The sequence below is a fragment of the Colossoma macropomum genome, unplaced genomic scaffold, assembly GCF_904425465.1.
Source record: "Colossoma macropomum unplaced genomic scaffold, Colossoma_macropomum, whole genome shotgun sequence".
Lineage (NCBI taxonomy): Eukaryota > Metazoa > Chordata > Actinopteri > Characiformes > Serrasalmidae > Colossoma > Colossoma macropomum.
The window spans coordinates 30034694-30049248 of record NW_023494810.1 but is presented as its reverse complement, the minus strand read 5'-3'; the positions used below and the strand labels follow the sequence as shown (position 1 = coordinate 30049248).

The 14555-nt window shown below is 40.1% G+C and overlaps 1 protein-coding gene across 1 annotated transcript in view; it reads left to right on the top strand.

Annotated features, from left to right (window-relative positions):
* The first annotated feature begins 2946 nt into the window (after positions 1-2946).
* Positions 2947-14555, top strand: part of grm2b (glutamate receptor, metabotropic 2b) — a 45392-nt gene continuing 33783 nt past the window's right edge. The window contains exon 1 of the mRNA XM_036559920.1: positions 2947-3400. Within this exon, the coding sequence (XP_036415813.1) occupies positions 3035-3400 (366 nt within the window). The 5' untranslated portion in view covers positions 2947-3034. The remainder of the gene's footprint in view (positions 3401-14555) is intronic.

Here is a 14555-nt window from a genome sequence, read left to right as displayed (position 1 = left end):
CAAAGAACTTGGGTACAAATCCAATATTTGTGAGTTTGATTCCAACTGTTAGCATCTTGCTATGGCCATTTGCCCCTGGGCACTTAACCCCAAATTAGCATCTGTCAGCCGCCTTGCAAAACAACGTCAGTGAAATTGGCATCATTAATATTCCCCCTCACGCTTAGTTTGTAAGCCAAGCTGCTGTCATTGTCATTCTGTCTCTCTTCAATTCAACTTTTCAGAAGCCAGTCTCAGAACTTTTTACTTCCACATTTATTTGGCAGAACAAACTCTATTTCATTCGCTTATCGAAATTAACTCCTTATTCTAGCGTGCACTGTTTGTTCTGTCAAGATGAAAGATTCAAATTAATTGCTATATACTGCTTACCTTTATCACAGCACCTCATTCCCCCAACTTCCACACGTCCTCTAGTTTCCATGGTAACAGAGGTAAAGGAAGAACACCCTAATAAATGTGAGAAATGTTGCTTCATTAGACTAACTGTGGGAGTTTGCAAGGGAGAAACGGGGGCTGCTTAGAATGCAAATATTATATATGAATAATAAATTATAGTTGACATTTCTAAAACAGCGTCTACATTTTCTTGGTGCCTAGAGGTTTCGTCTCAGAATGTGGCCTATACAATATGTATGTAACATTTGCCGAACATGGCGTTTTAAATGCAGTAGAAATATTTTACATGGTGTTAATTTGCATTTGATTAGTGGTTTTCACAGAAGTTGCATCAAATGAAGAGTTGAAAATATTTTGAAATATTTGGACTATTTGGAAATGTAAATATTACACTATTATCACAATTATCCTGTTCTGCAACAATGGGAGTACAGATCATTTATAGAACAGAAAAATAAATCTCACCCACCTGTTTTCTAACATTGACACTCTTGAAAAGGTGGTGCTTCAACAGTTCTTAAGTAAAGAAAATGGTTCTATATAGAACCATGAACACTCAAAGAACCCTATGCATGATTAAAGTATTCTTTGCATTGTGAAAGGGTTCTTCAGACTGATGGATGGTTCTATATAGGACCCAAAAGGGTTCTCTTATTGCTACAGTGTCAAGCTTGTAACAAAAGAAGAACCGTTTTGGGTGCTACATACAACCTTTTTCAAAAGGGTTCTATATAGAACCATCTATAGCACATTCATGCACATTTTCCATCAATCCAAAGAACCCTTTCATGATGCAAAGAACCCTTTAATCATACAAAGAGTTCTTTGAGTGTTCATGGTTCTATATAGAACCATTTTCTTAACTGAAGCACCATCTTTTAAGAGCGTAGATAGAAATGTTTTAATTAACAAAGGTGAAATTATTTCATGTCTTTTCCCTCATATTCAGCTATTAACTTCAAGAGCTGTTGGCACTTTGCAGATATTTCAGTTGTTTAAACCAGCCCACCCTCAATAACGCTGGAGTTCAATTCAATTAAATGGCTAGATGTGCGCTCTTTTTTAATCTGTTTATTATGTCTATCTAAAGTGATGGCCAGTGATAAGGTCAGTCTGCTTTTAATCACAGAAGTTCGACTGGTGGTGGAACATCACTTCTCAAATGTTCAGATCTCCTTTGTAGAATGACATTTTATGGAAACACACTCCTACACCCTTAAAACACTTTTGGAAGCTTCTTAGTTTGTCCCCATTTTGTCCCTGTTTGATTCAAGTTTTTTCCAAGAACCAAAAGAAAAGTCAAGAACCTTTTAGGAACCTTTATTTTTAAGATTGTATTTACTGGAATTGAAGTGGAATGACAGCTGAGTGGAGTGGAGGTGAGTGAAAATCAGATGAGTTGAGTTGAGCTATGTTGAATGGAGTTAAAATGGAGTTGAGTTGACCAGAGCTGAGTTGAGCTGAATTGAGTTGAGTGAAGCAGAGTAGAGCTGATCTAACTTGCATTGATTTGTGCTGAGATGAAACCAGATGAAATGAAATTACTTGCCTTGAGCAGAGCAGAGTTCGGAAGAGCAGAACTGAGCAGAGCTGAGCTAACTTGAGTTGATTTGAGTTGATCAGAGCTGAACTGAGTCGAATTGAACTGAGTGAATCAGATTAGAGCTGAGCTGAGCCAACTTGATCTGAGTTGAGTTGACCAGACCTGAGCTGAACTGAATTGAGTTGAGTGGAGCAGAGATGAGCTGAGCTGATCTAGCAGAGCAGAGCGAATATATGATGACTTAAGCAGAGCAGAGCTGAGTTGAGTTAGGCAGCGCAGAGTTGAGTTGAGCAGCTCTGAGTTCAGTTGTGTTCAGCTTAGTTGTGATGAGCTGAGTTGCATTGATTTGAGTGGAATAGAGGTGATGGGAACTGTGATGAGATGAGAAAAGCTGAGTTAAGTTGAATTGAGTGGAGTAGAGTTGAGTTGTGTTCAGTTGAGTGGAGCTGTTGTGAGATGAGTTGAGTTGAGTCACAAAGAGTTGAGCTGAAGTGTGTTATGAAAAGTTGATTTGAGCTTTGAGTTGAGATTTTTTTATTTATTTATTATTATTAACGAGGGTAGTCACATTGAGATTAAAAATTTCTTTTGCAAGTGATCCCTGGCCAAGAAGGCAGCACCCAACAACCAAGAGAACAGTCAACAAAGAAAAAACACAAAGAAAAAACACCACCAACAACAAAACCAAATCAATATGTTGAGCTGAGTTGAGTTGAGCTGAGTTGAGTGTTGAACTGAGTTGAGTTGAGATATGAGGAGTTGAGCTGAGTTGTCTTGAGTTGTCTGGAGTTTAGTTTTTCCTCATGGTTTCTCTAATATTTGCCCCCTCCAGGTCCTTGACAGCCCAACAAGATGCAACAACATTCAATGGAAACTTCACCTGCCCATGAAATCCATCACTTCTAAATATACACAATTTTCCTAAAGGGTGCTCCTAGCATCTCCATCTTCCCCAACATGGCTGGGATTCGCCACCAAAATATCCAATTTCTATGGCTCCCCCTGGTGGCATTTCTGCTGCTCCTGCCCCCCCAGATCCAGCCCAGTCCCAGGTACCTCCCTGCCCTGCCTGGCACCAAACGTGAGATTGTGATGGAGGGTGACCTGGTGATTGGTGGCCTGTTCCCTGTGCACGAGAAGGGCGAGGGGACGCAGGACTGTGGGAAAATCAATGAGCAGCGAGGAATCCAGCGGTTAGAGGCCATGCTGCTGGCACTGGATGAGATCAACCAAGATAATCGCATTTTACCAGGCATCAAGCTGGGGGCACACATCCTGGACACCTGCTCCAAGGACACGTACGCACTGGAGCAGTCGCTGGAGTTCGTCCGGGCATCACTCACCAGAGTGCACCAGCCTGGCTTCATCTGTCCTGATGGCTCCAACCCAGTTCCGGACGAGGTGCCGCTGGCTATATCGGGAGTGATCGGAGGCTCGTACAGTGACGTTTCCATACAGGTAATGGGGGACTGTGTTGTTTAAAGCTGAGTTTATTGTGTTGACCACTGCAAGCGTTAAGAATGGTATTACTTTGTAACAGGATACCTTCAAATACATATTTTCCTAGAATAGCTCAGATAATAGAAGCACTTAACTGCAAGTGTCCAAGTATTGTACATTTAAGATCGAATTCCAACTTGCCACCCATTTCAATACTGGTTATAAAAAGGCCTCAACCACTTGTTCTTGGCATTTCCCCTTGGGGAAAACCCCAACGGCATCTTAAGGCCTGCTTGGTCAAATGATTGAGGGACTGAGTGAACACAAGTGTCAATTTCAGCAGCAAAACTTGCCCAGAAATCACTGACCGGCAGCCAAAGCCACAGCTGTAAACTACCTTAAAATGCTTAATAGTTCAAAACTATAACATTTGATTTGATGAGCAAACTAACCCCATCTGTTATACATGACTGTTGATACGACTGTATCACTTGACTCTGTTAGCTTGCTAGTTGGCAAGCTAGGGGTACATGGCTTGCAACAAAAAGAAAAAGCAGTACACGGTTCTAAAGCAAAGCAATATTTGTACAAACTAGCTGATTAGTTGACTGAGGATAGCTAGCAGAGGATAAGTATGTTCCAATTGAAAATGCTCCCTGATGATGCCAAGGGTGTGTAAAAAGTACTGAAACAAGGCATTTGCCATGTACCACAGATTCATTCTCAACAGTAGAGGTGGCAGTGATTAGCATTCTCCTCCAAGCATGTTGAAACATTAGAAAATTCTGAATATATGAAATAGCCAGTACAGTGCCAACATCCCATCTTTATGTGGCAACTGAGTGATTAGCATTCTCCTCCAAGAAGGGGCATCACTAGAGGTTCATGGATAGGGGGGCTAAGCCTGTACTTGCGGGGTCTGAGGGCATGGTCCCCAAAATGTTTATAATGCACTCTTAGAGTAGCAATGGAGAGAAAATGTCGAGTACATCAGCCGTGTTAAGTATATCAAAAATGGTTATTTGGTCATATTGGCAAACAGAGATCTGTCTCTTCATAGTTTGTATTAAGCCAGAATAACAAACACTATCATATCATCCACTTACAACAGGCACAGATCAAGCAAAGGTACTGAAGTCAAAGAATGCTATCTCTTCTCTCTTAGATAAGCTGCAAGGTTCTAAATACATTATTCAAACACAGATTATAGATCTGTTCAGTCTCAGATGGCGCAGTCAGAAAAAGTGTCTTTTTGCTCTGTAGGCATGTTTAAATAGCCAGGTGACAGAATTTCATGGTCATGGTGACAAATATTATATTTTCTGAGTTAAGTGAAATTAATTTCAGTATTAATTTTAACCGAAAGCTTGTACAGCTCTCCCTCAACTCTAACCTCCATCAGATCTGATCCTTCAGTCCTTTTAAGTCTCCTTCAGCTTCTTTTGCTCCACCTCCTCCTGCGCGAAGTAATACATTCATTTTATTAAACTCAAGGGAATAATGAGAGATACATCAATTTAATTTTTTTTGTTTTAGCTAGGAAAAAAATCTTCTCATCTGGAGCTGCTGACTCTTATTTTCCATCTAAAGTTTGAGAAATTGAGGGATATAAAACTGTGTTATGATGACCTTTTCACACAGAGCTGAAGTCAGGAATCTTGTGAATAGGAAGCAGCTTCAGCTTCGTCCTTTTCACTGACGTTAACTTACTGTAAACAATATATGGCAAATAGTGGTGTCATTTTTTTTTCCAAATACTGAAGAGAAATCTAAACACAAAGAATATAAAGAGCCGTCAATAACTTTATTTCTGTTCCTCTTGTTTGTTTGAACTCTCACTCTAAGTGAGGTTAAACTAGTAGGCTTGCCAGCTAATTAGATAACAGTGGTATTAGCCTAGCCTCTTTTCTTTAACTCACTCAAACCCAAAGTTAACTAAAGTTAGCTAGATGAAGCAACCAAGTGAAACAGACATCCAGCTATACTGACCATAATTTGCCACAAATCCATATTGTAGGTTGAAATTCACTCTGTTTAACACTGTTTCACTCGGCATATTATAGATTTTGAATGGGGTCTAAAGTTTATTCTAGTAAGCTTTCAGTCAAACTCCTGTCTTCAGCTCAGTTACCAATTACTTTGCAATGCATAAACAGAGCCCCTCCCCAGGTCCGATATGATTGGTTTACAACATATGAGGTCAGATATGATTGGCTGAATGTCACATTAGTCAATCTCTGGTAGTACAGTAGAAGCAGCGCTGCATTAGAGCAGCAGCAGCAGCGCCTCCCCCAGGTTGCGCACTGCTATTACAGTATATTGTGAATGAGAATAAACTACAGCTGGTTTGGACTAGTAATGTACATTTACTTAGGAAGGAGGGCTAAATAACATTTGGGGGGGCTAAAGCCCCACTAAAATTGGCCTAGCAATGCCCATTCCTCTAAGCATGTTGAAGTAATACTGTGCGGTCAGCTAACACATGTTTAGATGCTAAACATCTGAGTGCAATTTTAAACTTTTGTTGTTGGTGGAAATTCTGCATGGTTTCATTAAAAAACTTTTGGTAATCATTGATTGGTACTTTCAACCTAAACCCCCACAGGTCTGCCAGCAGTGGAGCATCCTCCATACAAGCTGCTGTGCGTTACTGCGGAGAACACTGGGGCTGCGGGTGTAAGCATCCTTAATTACCATGCCTGTTCCTTTAGGCTGTCAGTGCCAGAGAAACGGCCGAGCACTAATTACGCTCCCACTGACTGTTCCGCGGGACTCGATGCTTAATAATTCCTTCAGCTGCTGATGGTGCGGCGCGCACACGAGAAACATGTCAGCTTTTGGTGGCCACTGCTGCGGAGGGAAGCATGTGTCAGCTTTTTTGCCCGTGTTCGCCTGGACAACCTTCGGCCACATGAGGATTTGTTGTGTGTTGTTTTCTTATGCAAGAAGCAGTGGCATGTTAAATGTCAGGGAGCTGTCGGCTTGCTGGAAGCGTAAGGCTTCGAATTTTCATGCAGCTGCAACAGTTACAGTAGATTTAGTTAGAGACACTGACCAGCATTTTTCAACGGAGCACGAATTGCCATTCCCAAGGCAGCTTTTCAAAATGTCCAGAATTGTCTGGGACTCTCATCTATCATATAATTTTTTTTCATTCAAAAAACACCAGCTGCCCTTTACATTGACTTTGGTCCATGATTAATGGTCCAAAATAAATATGGTTAAAGAGCCACATTGTAAAGTCTGAAATAATAATTTGAAACTCAGAGGTGTGAGGTACGAGTTTTTCAGACCACATCATATGTCTTTACCTATTAATGTCATAAGTACAGTCTCCAAAAGAAGGTCTGACTCCATGTTCAGAACTCAAATGCAAAAACAATATTATACTGATGACAATAGTAGATAATTCACTCACATCCTTGGAAGATCCTCGCAGTTCACTTTGAATTCAGGGAAGGGGGCCAAAACACAACTCACGTTGTAAAACGTTCTTCTGCACAATTACATATTTCCACCAGAGAGGTCTCCAAATCCCCTAATCTTACATAGTGTAGCTGTGAAGATAAGAATGTTTTATGTTACAATACACTACTCTAAGGCCTCTAGGGTCATTAGTCCTTTTTCCAGTGTGGCCAATGTGGGACACTGTGCATGTTTTTGGCGCAAGTTACTGCATGGTCAGTTGAATCTACCATGTTATAATTATTGATATACAGTAAATTTTACAGATAGATTTAAGTTACTTTCAGTTGCAATCAGTCAATTTTGGAATAAAATTTATTTAGTGCCAGTTACTGGTGCACCCACATTCACCAGTGACCACGCCTTCTGAACAGCAACTACTGCTCTACTGACAAGCGGTGGTCAGTGCTCTAACTAAAACTACAGCAACTCTTGCAGCTGCACTGTTTGAGCTGACAGCTCCTTGACAGTTGACATACCACAGCTTCATGTATAACAAAAAAATGACCGCAAGTCCTCAAGCTGGCAGTTCTCATGTGGTCCATCTGGTTGTCCAGTCAAATTCTGTAAAAAGCTGACATGTGGACAAGACTTTGGATCTCCACACCTTCAGTCAACTAATAGCTTAGATTAATAGTTAATAGCTTAATAGTTTATTAATTCATTTAGGGAAATAAATTGAAGTTCTAATAAAATTAACATTCAGAATGCAGTTTTAATGCAATTAATAGTTTAGTTTAATAGTTAATCATTTCAGTTTATCAATAAATTTAGGGGACAAAAGCTTTTGATAAAAGCTGGTGACTGTCAAAATGTTCGACTGTCAAAAAGTTGGAATCACTTGCCAATCTTTGTAAGTTAACAAATACATTAATAACTTGTACAATGTAGAATTAAATAAATGTGATACTAATTTCATAAACTTCATACCACAAAGTAATTTTTAGATTTTTTTTCAATATTTCAAGTTGGGAACAATTACTAAATGATAAAAAATATGCTTTGATAAAAAATTATGTTTTGTTGAGGTACTGACCTTAAGATTTGGAGACCACTTGATTTATTTATTATTTAAAGCATTGATTCCAAACTTTTGAATGGTAGTTTACATATGTAAGGAGTTGCATAGACTAGTCAACTCATAAATCCACTAGTGGGCGCTGTGGGCAGCAGTCAACTAGTCAAGGACTGCCTGAAATACCACAGTGGTAAAATTGCAGTGATCGAACAGGCAGGAGAACAGAACACAAACTAAAAAGTACTTTATTTGAATTGAAACCAACTCCACTGCGAGCTACATAAGACTGCACTGTAATACAGGCTCGCCGTCACTGATAGAAAAGGGCTGTTTGAATGACATCCTAATCAACCAATCAGAGACCGTTTAGCAAGACGTACTCATAATAAAAACAGGTTTGTACTTGTGGAGTACCGATTGTCATACGCATGAGGTTATCTTGTTTACTTGCTACCAGTGGCTTCAAACCAGAGTCTGGAATAACTTCTTAAAACAAGGTAGCATGACTGTTTCCTAGCTCTGTGATGAGGCCTTATTGGTGAGTAGAGATGCAGCTGCTTGCTACTAGTATTCATTTTGACAAATATATCACTGTTGTCAGAAGAAAACCTCATATCTCCAAAATGGTAACTTTACAGGAGAAGGAAAAAACCTACAATACTTTTAATGTAAGTCAACGGATCCAGACTTTTTCCAAGTCATTCTGGGCCGTTTCTTTTGGTCCATTCATCATGAAATTTAGAAACATTGTAAAGGGCAACACGTATTTTGAAAGTATGTCAAAAACTGAAAAACGTCAAAAATGGAGATACAGGGTTTTCTTCCGACAGCAGCGATATATTTGTTTCCTATCAGACTAATAATAATACCACTGAGTATTATTAGGATTAGCAAGCTACTAAGCTACTTTTTACTATTTTTTTAAATACGGTAATGATGACTAGTCGACTGTGTTTTTTGAATAATTCATCAACTATATAAAATAGATAGACATGCATCTCTAAAGTACACTCTCAGAAATAAAGGTCCTAAACTGTCACTGGGGCAGTACCCCTCTTGTCACTGGGGTGGTCCCCTCAAGGGTACATCTCAGTACCTTTAGTCAGGGAACATAACTGTACCATAATTATATTTTCTAAGTTGTACTGACTCCACACACCCCGTCTCGTCTCCAGGCTTTTTATTGTTCTGTTTTAAAACATTAGATTATGTAAAGGTACAAATACATAATTTTATTTAAGGTTCACAGTCAGAGTCTCTTAAAACCACTGTTGTAGCTTTGAGGGAACATTTACATTGTTTGTACCTTGATAAACGAAAAATTGTACCTGCACCGAACCTTTATTTCTAACAGTGTATAAATAAGTTAGACAGTGTAATTGTATGCTAATTAACAACAAAACCTTATTGTATAAAATATAGCATAGTGGATAACATTACTTCTCTCCACACCGCAATTTGGGGTTCAGTTCCCCGCCCGGGCAGACATCCCCCCTCTACACCAATAAGAGACCTTGGGCAAGACTTCTAATGCTACATTCGGCTACCTCAGTAACATAAGTCACTCTGGATAAGAACTTCTTCCAAACTTTCTCTCAAATATATTAGCTTTATTAAAATGTGCAGAAACGTGTTCTCTGTAGAGGATGTTTTAACTTATTTTCACTTACCAAATCAACAAAACATCATTTGACCAGGGCAACTTTTGCATACGACTGTAATGCATCAATTATCTTTTAAATGCTTCAAGTGCCTTCAAAACCAGCAAGTCTCCTGCCTGTAGCTCGTGCTCCAGCTGACTCCGTCAGCAGCGGGTGAATCAGAGCGGTTCCTCGAGCTGCTTCCTCCGTCTGTGCGGGGCTGCGGGGGGCTGCGGGGGGCCTGGGGGATCGCTGTTTGGCAAAGCCCAGGCCACCTGTCCTTCGCTGGGGAGAGAAAGCCGAGAGGAGCCTTCAGGCTGTCTGGAGCTCAGTCGGCCCGCTGGCGTCAGAGACGCGGCCTGGCAGGAGCCCCAAACAAACATGACGCCAATGAGCATGAATATAAAACACACAGCACATGGCAAAAAAACACATCCCAGCCATTTTAGGAGATTCTTCACACCTTTTCCCCACTGAATGCCATCTGGGTAGTGAGATGGAATGGAAAGGGACGTATTAGCGTTCACTAAATGATGCTATGAAGCCTCCGTTAGTGGGTGTTTAATGGAGTAGAGGGATTTTCTTAGTACAAACGCTGAAAAAAGTGTTTGGAATTCAGGCTGTACAAATGTGTGCAGTGCTTCCACATCAATAAATTACATCACATCAACCCAATTACTGCTTAAAGTAAGTAAACTGGAAGACAAATTAGTGTTGATGTATGTTATTTATGTGGAAATGAGGTGCAACAGTGTATTAAAGGGCCCATCCAACATTTTTCTTGTATTTTATTTTCTTTATTCCTGAAGTTCACTAATAATGTCTAATAATGTATCCTTTAGAATTAATCTGATTGTTTTGTTACTGTGTCTGTAAGACTGATATATGCAAATGAACACTGTTCTGATTGGCTGTCCTGTATTGTGCCTCATTCAGGGTGAAACACTCCTTACTTCAGGGTGAATGGGCAGGATAGGCTGTAGGCTGAATAGGTTGATATGTGTAAATGTGTTGGTTTTTGTGACATCACAAAAACATTGAATTCAGAATGGGCTGTTTTTTGTTTTTGTAAACTTCCATATATGGACTGTATGGACGGAGGAGTAACTGGTATGTTTCAAAACTTTAACAAATGCATACTAGAGTTTGCTATATCAAACTCTTTTATTTAATATTTTTCCATGATATGGGCCCTTTAACTGATAACTGTATTTTAGATATCTTAGTGAGTGGGGGGGCAATGATGGTGGGTGGCTGAACTATATCGGGTGTGAGTGTGTGTGATGGTGTCTGTTCTATATTTGAGTGTGTGCGTGGGTGAGATTGGCAGACTGTGTGGCTGTTTTGAGAGTGACAACCCCCTTAGAGGAGAAACACACGGAGCAAACAAAAACTACCTCCCCAACAGAACAAGCACTGAGATGGAAACACATACAACACCAGGTCTAATCAACAGTGAATGGTGAAAGATACAGAATCTGCGCTTGCTGGTCACTTTATTAGAAACCGCTACCCTGTACTTTCACTCGCTGGCCACTTTACTAGAAACCGCTACCCTGTACTTCCACTCACTGGCCACTTCATTAGAAACAGCTACCTTGTTTTTCCACTCACTGGCCACTTTATTAGAAACACCTCCCTTGTACTTCCACTCATTGGCCACTTTATTAGAAACACCTCCCTTGTGTTTCCTCTCATTGGCCACTTTATTAGAAACACCTCTCATGTACTTCCACCAGCTGGCTGCTTTATTAAAAACACATACCTTTTACTTCTTTATTAGAAACACCTCCCTTGTGTTTTCACTCACTGGCCAATTTATTAGAAACATCTACATTGTGCGTTTACTTACTGGCCACTTTATTAGAAACCTCTACCTTGCACTTCCACTCAGTGGCCTCTTTATTAGAAACACCTCCCTTGTGTTTCCACTCACTTGCCACTTCATTAGAAACTTCTACCTTGCACTTCCACTGACTGGCCACTTTATTAGAAACACCTCTCTTGTACTTCTACTCATTGGTCACTTTATTAGAAACATCTACCTTGTGTTTCCTCTCACTGGCCACTTTATTAAAAACACATACCTTGTACTTTCACTCACTGGCCACTTTATAAGAAAGACTTAGCTTATAGCTCTAATACATTGATATATCATTGATCTATTGTAGCAACTCTATTGTTATTTGAATATCAAGTTACAATCTTAAAATGCTCAGCAGAAAACTGTCCAATCAGGCTATTTTTTCCATGGTATCTAGGTAGATATGGTCAAGTGAGCTCTCCTATTGGTTAGGACTTCAGGAGCTGAACTGAGGGCCTTACATGTTAGATGAACCACTAACATAATTAGAAAGTGACAGTGAAATCAATCATGTTTTGGTGAGGGGCACCAATTTTGCGAGAAAAAAATGTCACTCTAGGCCTTCTGGGAGTTCTAGATACATCACTGACCATGAGTAAGAGCCATAGTCTAACCAGGTTCCAGTTAGTTGTTAGGAATGGAAAACAGAGGCGGTGGGACTCTTTGCTGAAAGAATCACTGTAAAACCGAAACATACAAGGTCAGATATATGTAAATCCATGTTACAAGCTTTAAATAAAACATATGAAATGTCACAATAAGCTTTAAATATTTGTGTCTAATCTAGAACAGCTTATTGCTAACAGAGTAGAATCTATGGGGGCAGAATTTAGCTTTATTGTAGAAGTGTCCTTTTTTTTTTACCGAGTTTTGACATTTATGGGCCAAATAGAAGCCCTAGCTCTAAGTATCACTGCTGGTAGCAATGCTTTAAGTCAAGATCTGTTATTGTTTCTCTGAATGTATTCCTGTCAACTTATTGTGCTAATTGGAGAGGCCAAATGTTGTCTGGGCTACTGTGTTTATGCATGAAAGTTTGGCAGATTCTGCAGCCGTGCATTTGTTGAGACTGGCGCTGATAATGCCAACCAATCGATAGCTGCTTAGCGCTGTTCCTTTCATCTTGCCCCTGCTCTCCTCTTCGTCCACAAGGTGACAGAATAAATTACCATATTTCTTTTGCACACAAAAAAATAGCCTCGCGCATTCACAGTATCGAGAATAATAATGGCATGCAGAAATATGCATGGCAGAATCGTGTCCTTTAGGGCAGCACAGTACCACACAGGCAGGGACAGCCTGCCAGGCAGCGAGTTTTACAGAGGATTATTCATACAGTTAGTCTCATTAGAAAGAGCTGGCTATTGTTTTAGTATTGACAGCTAAAAGTCTGTGTTTGTGCATGGAGGTCACTCACGTGGAGCGCTCCGCTGAGCTTTGAGTCAGAGAGAATGCTAATAAGCAATAACTGCATGTGGTGTTCGCTGGGTGGCAAAACACAAAACAGCATCAGCAGATATAAACCAGACATGAACTTTTACCATCTATCTGCATTGCTTTTGAGCAGATAAACAGCAATGAGCTCAGAGTCAATGAAATTAGGTGGAGTTTCAGATCGAAGTGTGCAAACACTCCTAAAAACAGGACTAAGCAAGCTTAGTTTTGCAGAACTGCCATCGGTTGTATACCTTTGTATAATGTGCAGGGTGGTGCACATGTCCAAAGTGCCTGGTGAACGCCCAAATTTGACCAACCACTGACATTTTTTAACCAGACACTTTTTCGTCAATATTAAATTTACTATCTTAGTACTACTACTATGCCTGCTACTACTACTAGAGCTTTAATCAGGCCTGAAATATCGGTCCAAGCCTCAATACAGCATTGATCAAGTTTGACCCATACCATGTCATCAGGCTCAAACTCGATCTGAGCCCACCAAAATTTTGTCCAAGCCACATTATAAACTGAATATTATATAACTAAACTAACAAATTTTGTCTGAACCCAACCCCACCTGATCCGAACTGCATCATCAAGCCCGAACATGATCCAAGCCCAACAAGGTTTTGTCGGAACCCAACCTGATCCGAAACTCATCATCAAATATTGAGTCTAAACCTGATTTGAACTCCAAAAAATTGTCCAAACCCAGCTTGACCTAAACCACATTATCAAATTTTGAGTCTGGACCCAACGTGAGCCTAATGAAATTTTGTCTGAACTCAACCCAATGTGAAATACATCATCCAGTTTTGAGTAAGAACCTGATTTGAGCCCAAAAAATTGCCCGAACTCAGCCTGATCTGAACCACATTATAAAATTTTGAGTTTGAACCCAACCCGAGCCTAACAAAATTTGTCCGAACCCAACCTTACCTGATCCGAACCACATCAAGTTTTGACTCCAAACATGATCCAAGTCCAACAAAATTTATCTAAACTCGACCCAATCTAAACCACATTATCAAGTTTTTTTATCTGAAACCGACCCAAGTCTAACACATTTTTGTCAAAATTCTGTCCAATACTGACCCAGACTGGCTTATCATCACCCAAAGGTTTAGCGGTGTAGCAGCCATGCACAAGCGAAAGGTTTCTCGAATAATATGCCACTAGAATTATGTACAAAACACACTTGATTAAACATTTAAAACAACAAACCCTCTTCAACAGCAGAGGAAGGTTTAATTTTGCAGAGGTCAGCGCCACAAGATTTTTTTGAAGTTCCTTCTCTAGAGATCCATCTTCCTGCGGAGTCTAGTTTCAACCACAACCAGCCACACCTGCTCCAGTTAGCTTCTTCACAAGTCCCTGATTGGCTGGATCAGAAGCATTAATATTAGGTGAGGGGGAGTGTTACATGTTAGACGCAGGTTGGAACTAAACTCTGCTCAAAAGTAGATCTCCAAGAATAAGGTTGGTGACCACTGTTCTAGAGTGTCTCCAAAGAACCTAAGATTAAGTGATTATCCTTTTGTTTTCAGCCAAGTCCTTGTGCATTAGAACAGATAAACAGCACTGATATTAGAGTCAACATTCATGAAATTAAGTGACTGCCAGTTCCAAATCAGCCACCACACTCCTAACACTGAGCCTGCAGATTTATGGGATGATTTAATTTTCTTGTTGGCTTCGTTCCGGCCAAATGTTGGTGTATTAATTATTTCTGATTCGTAGCTCGAT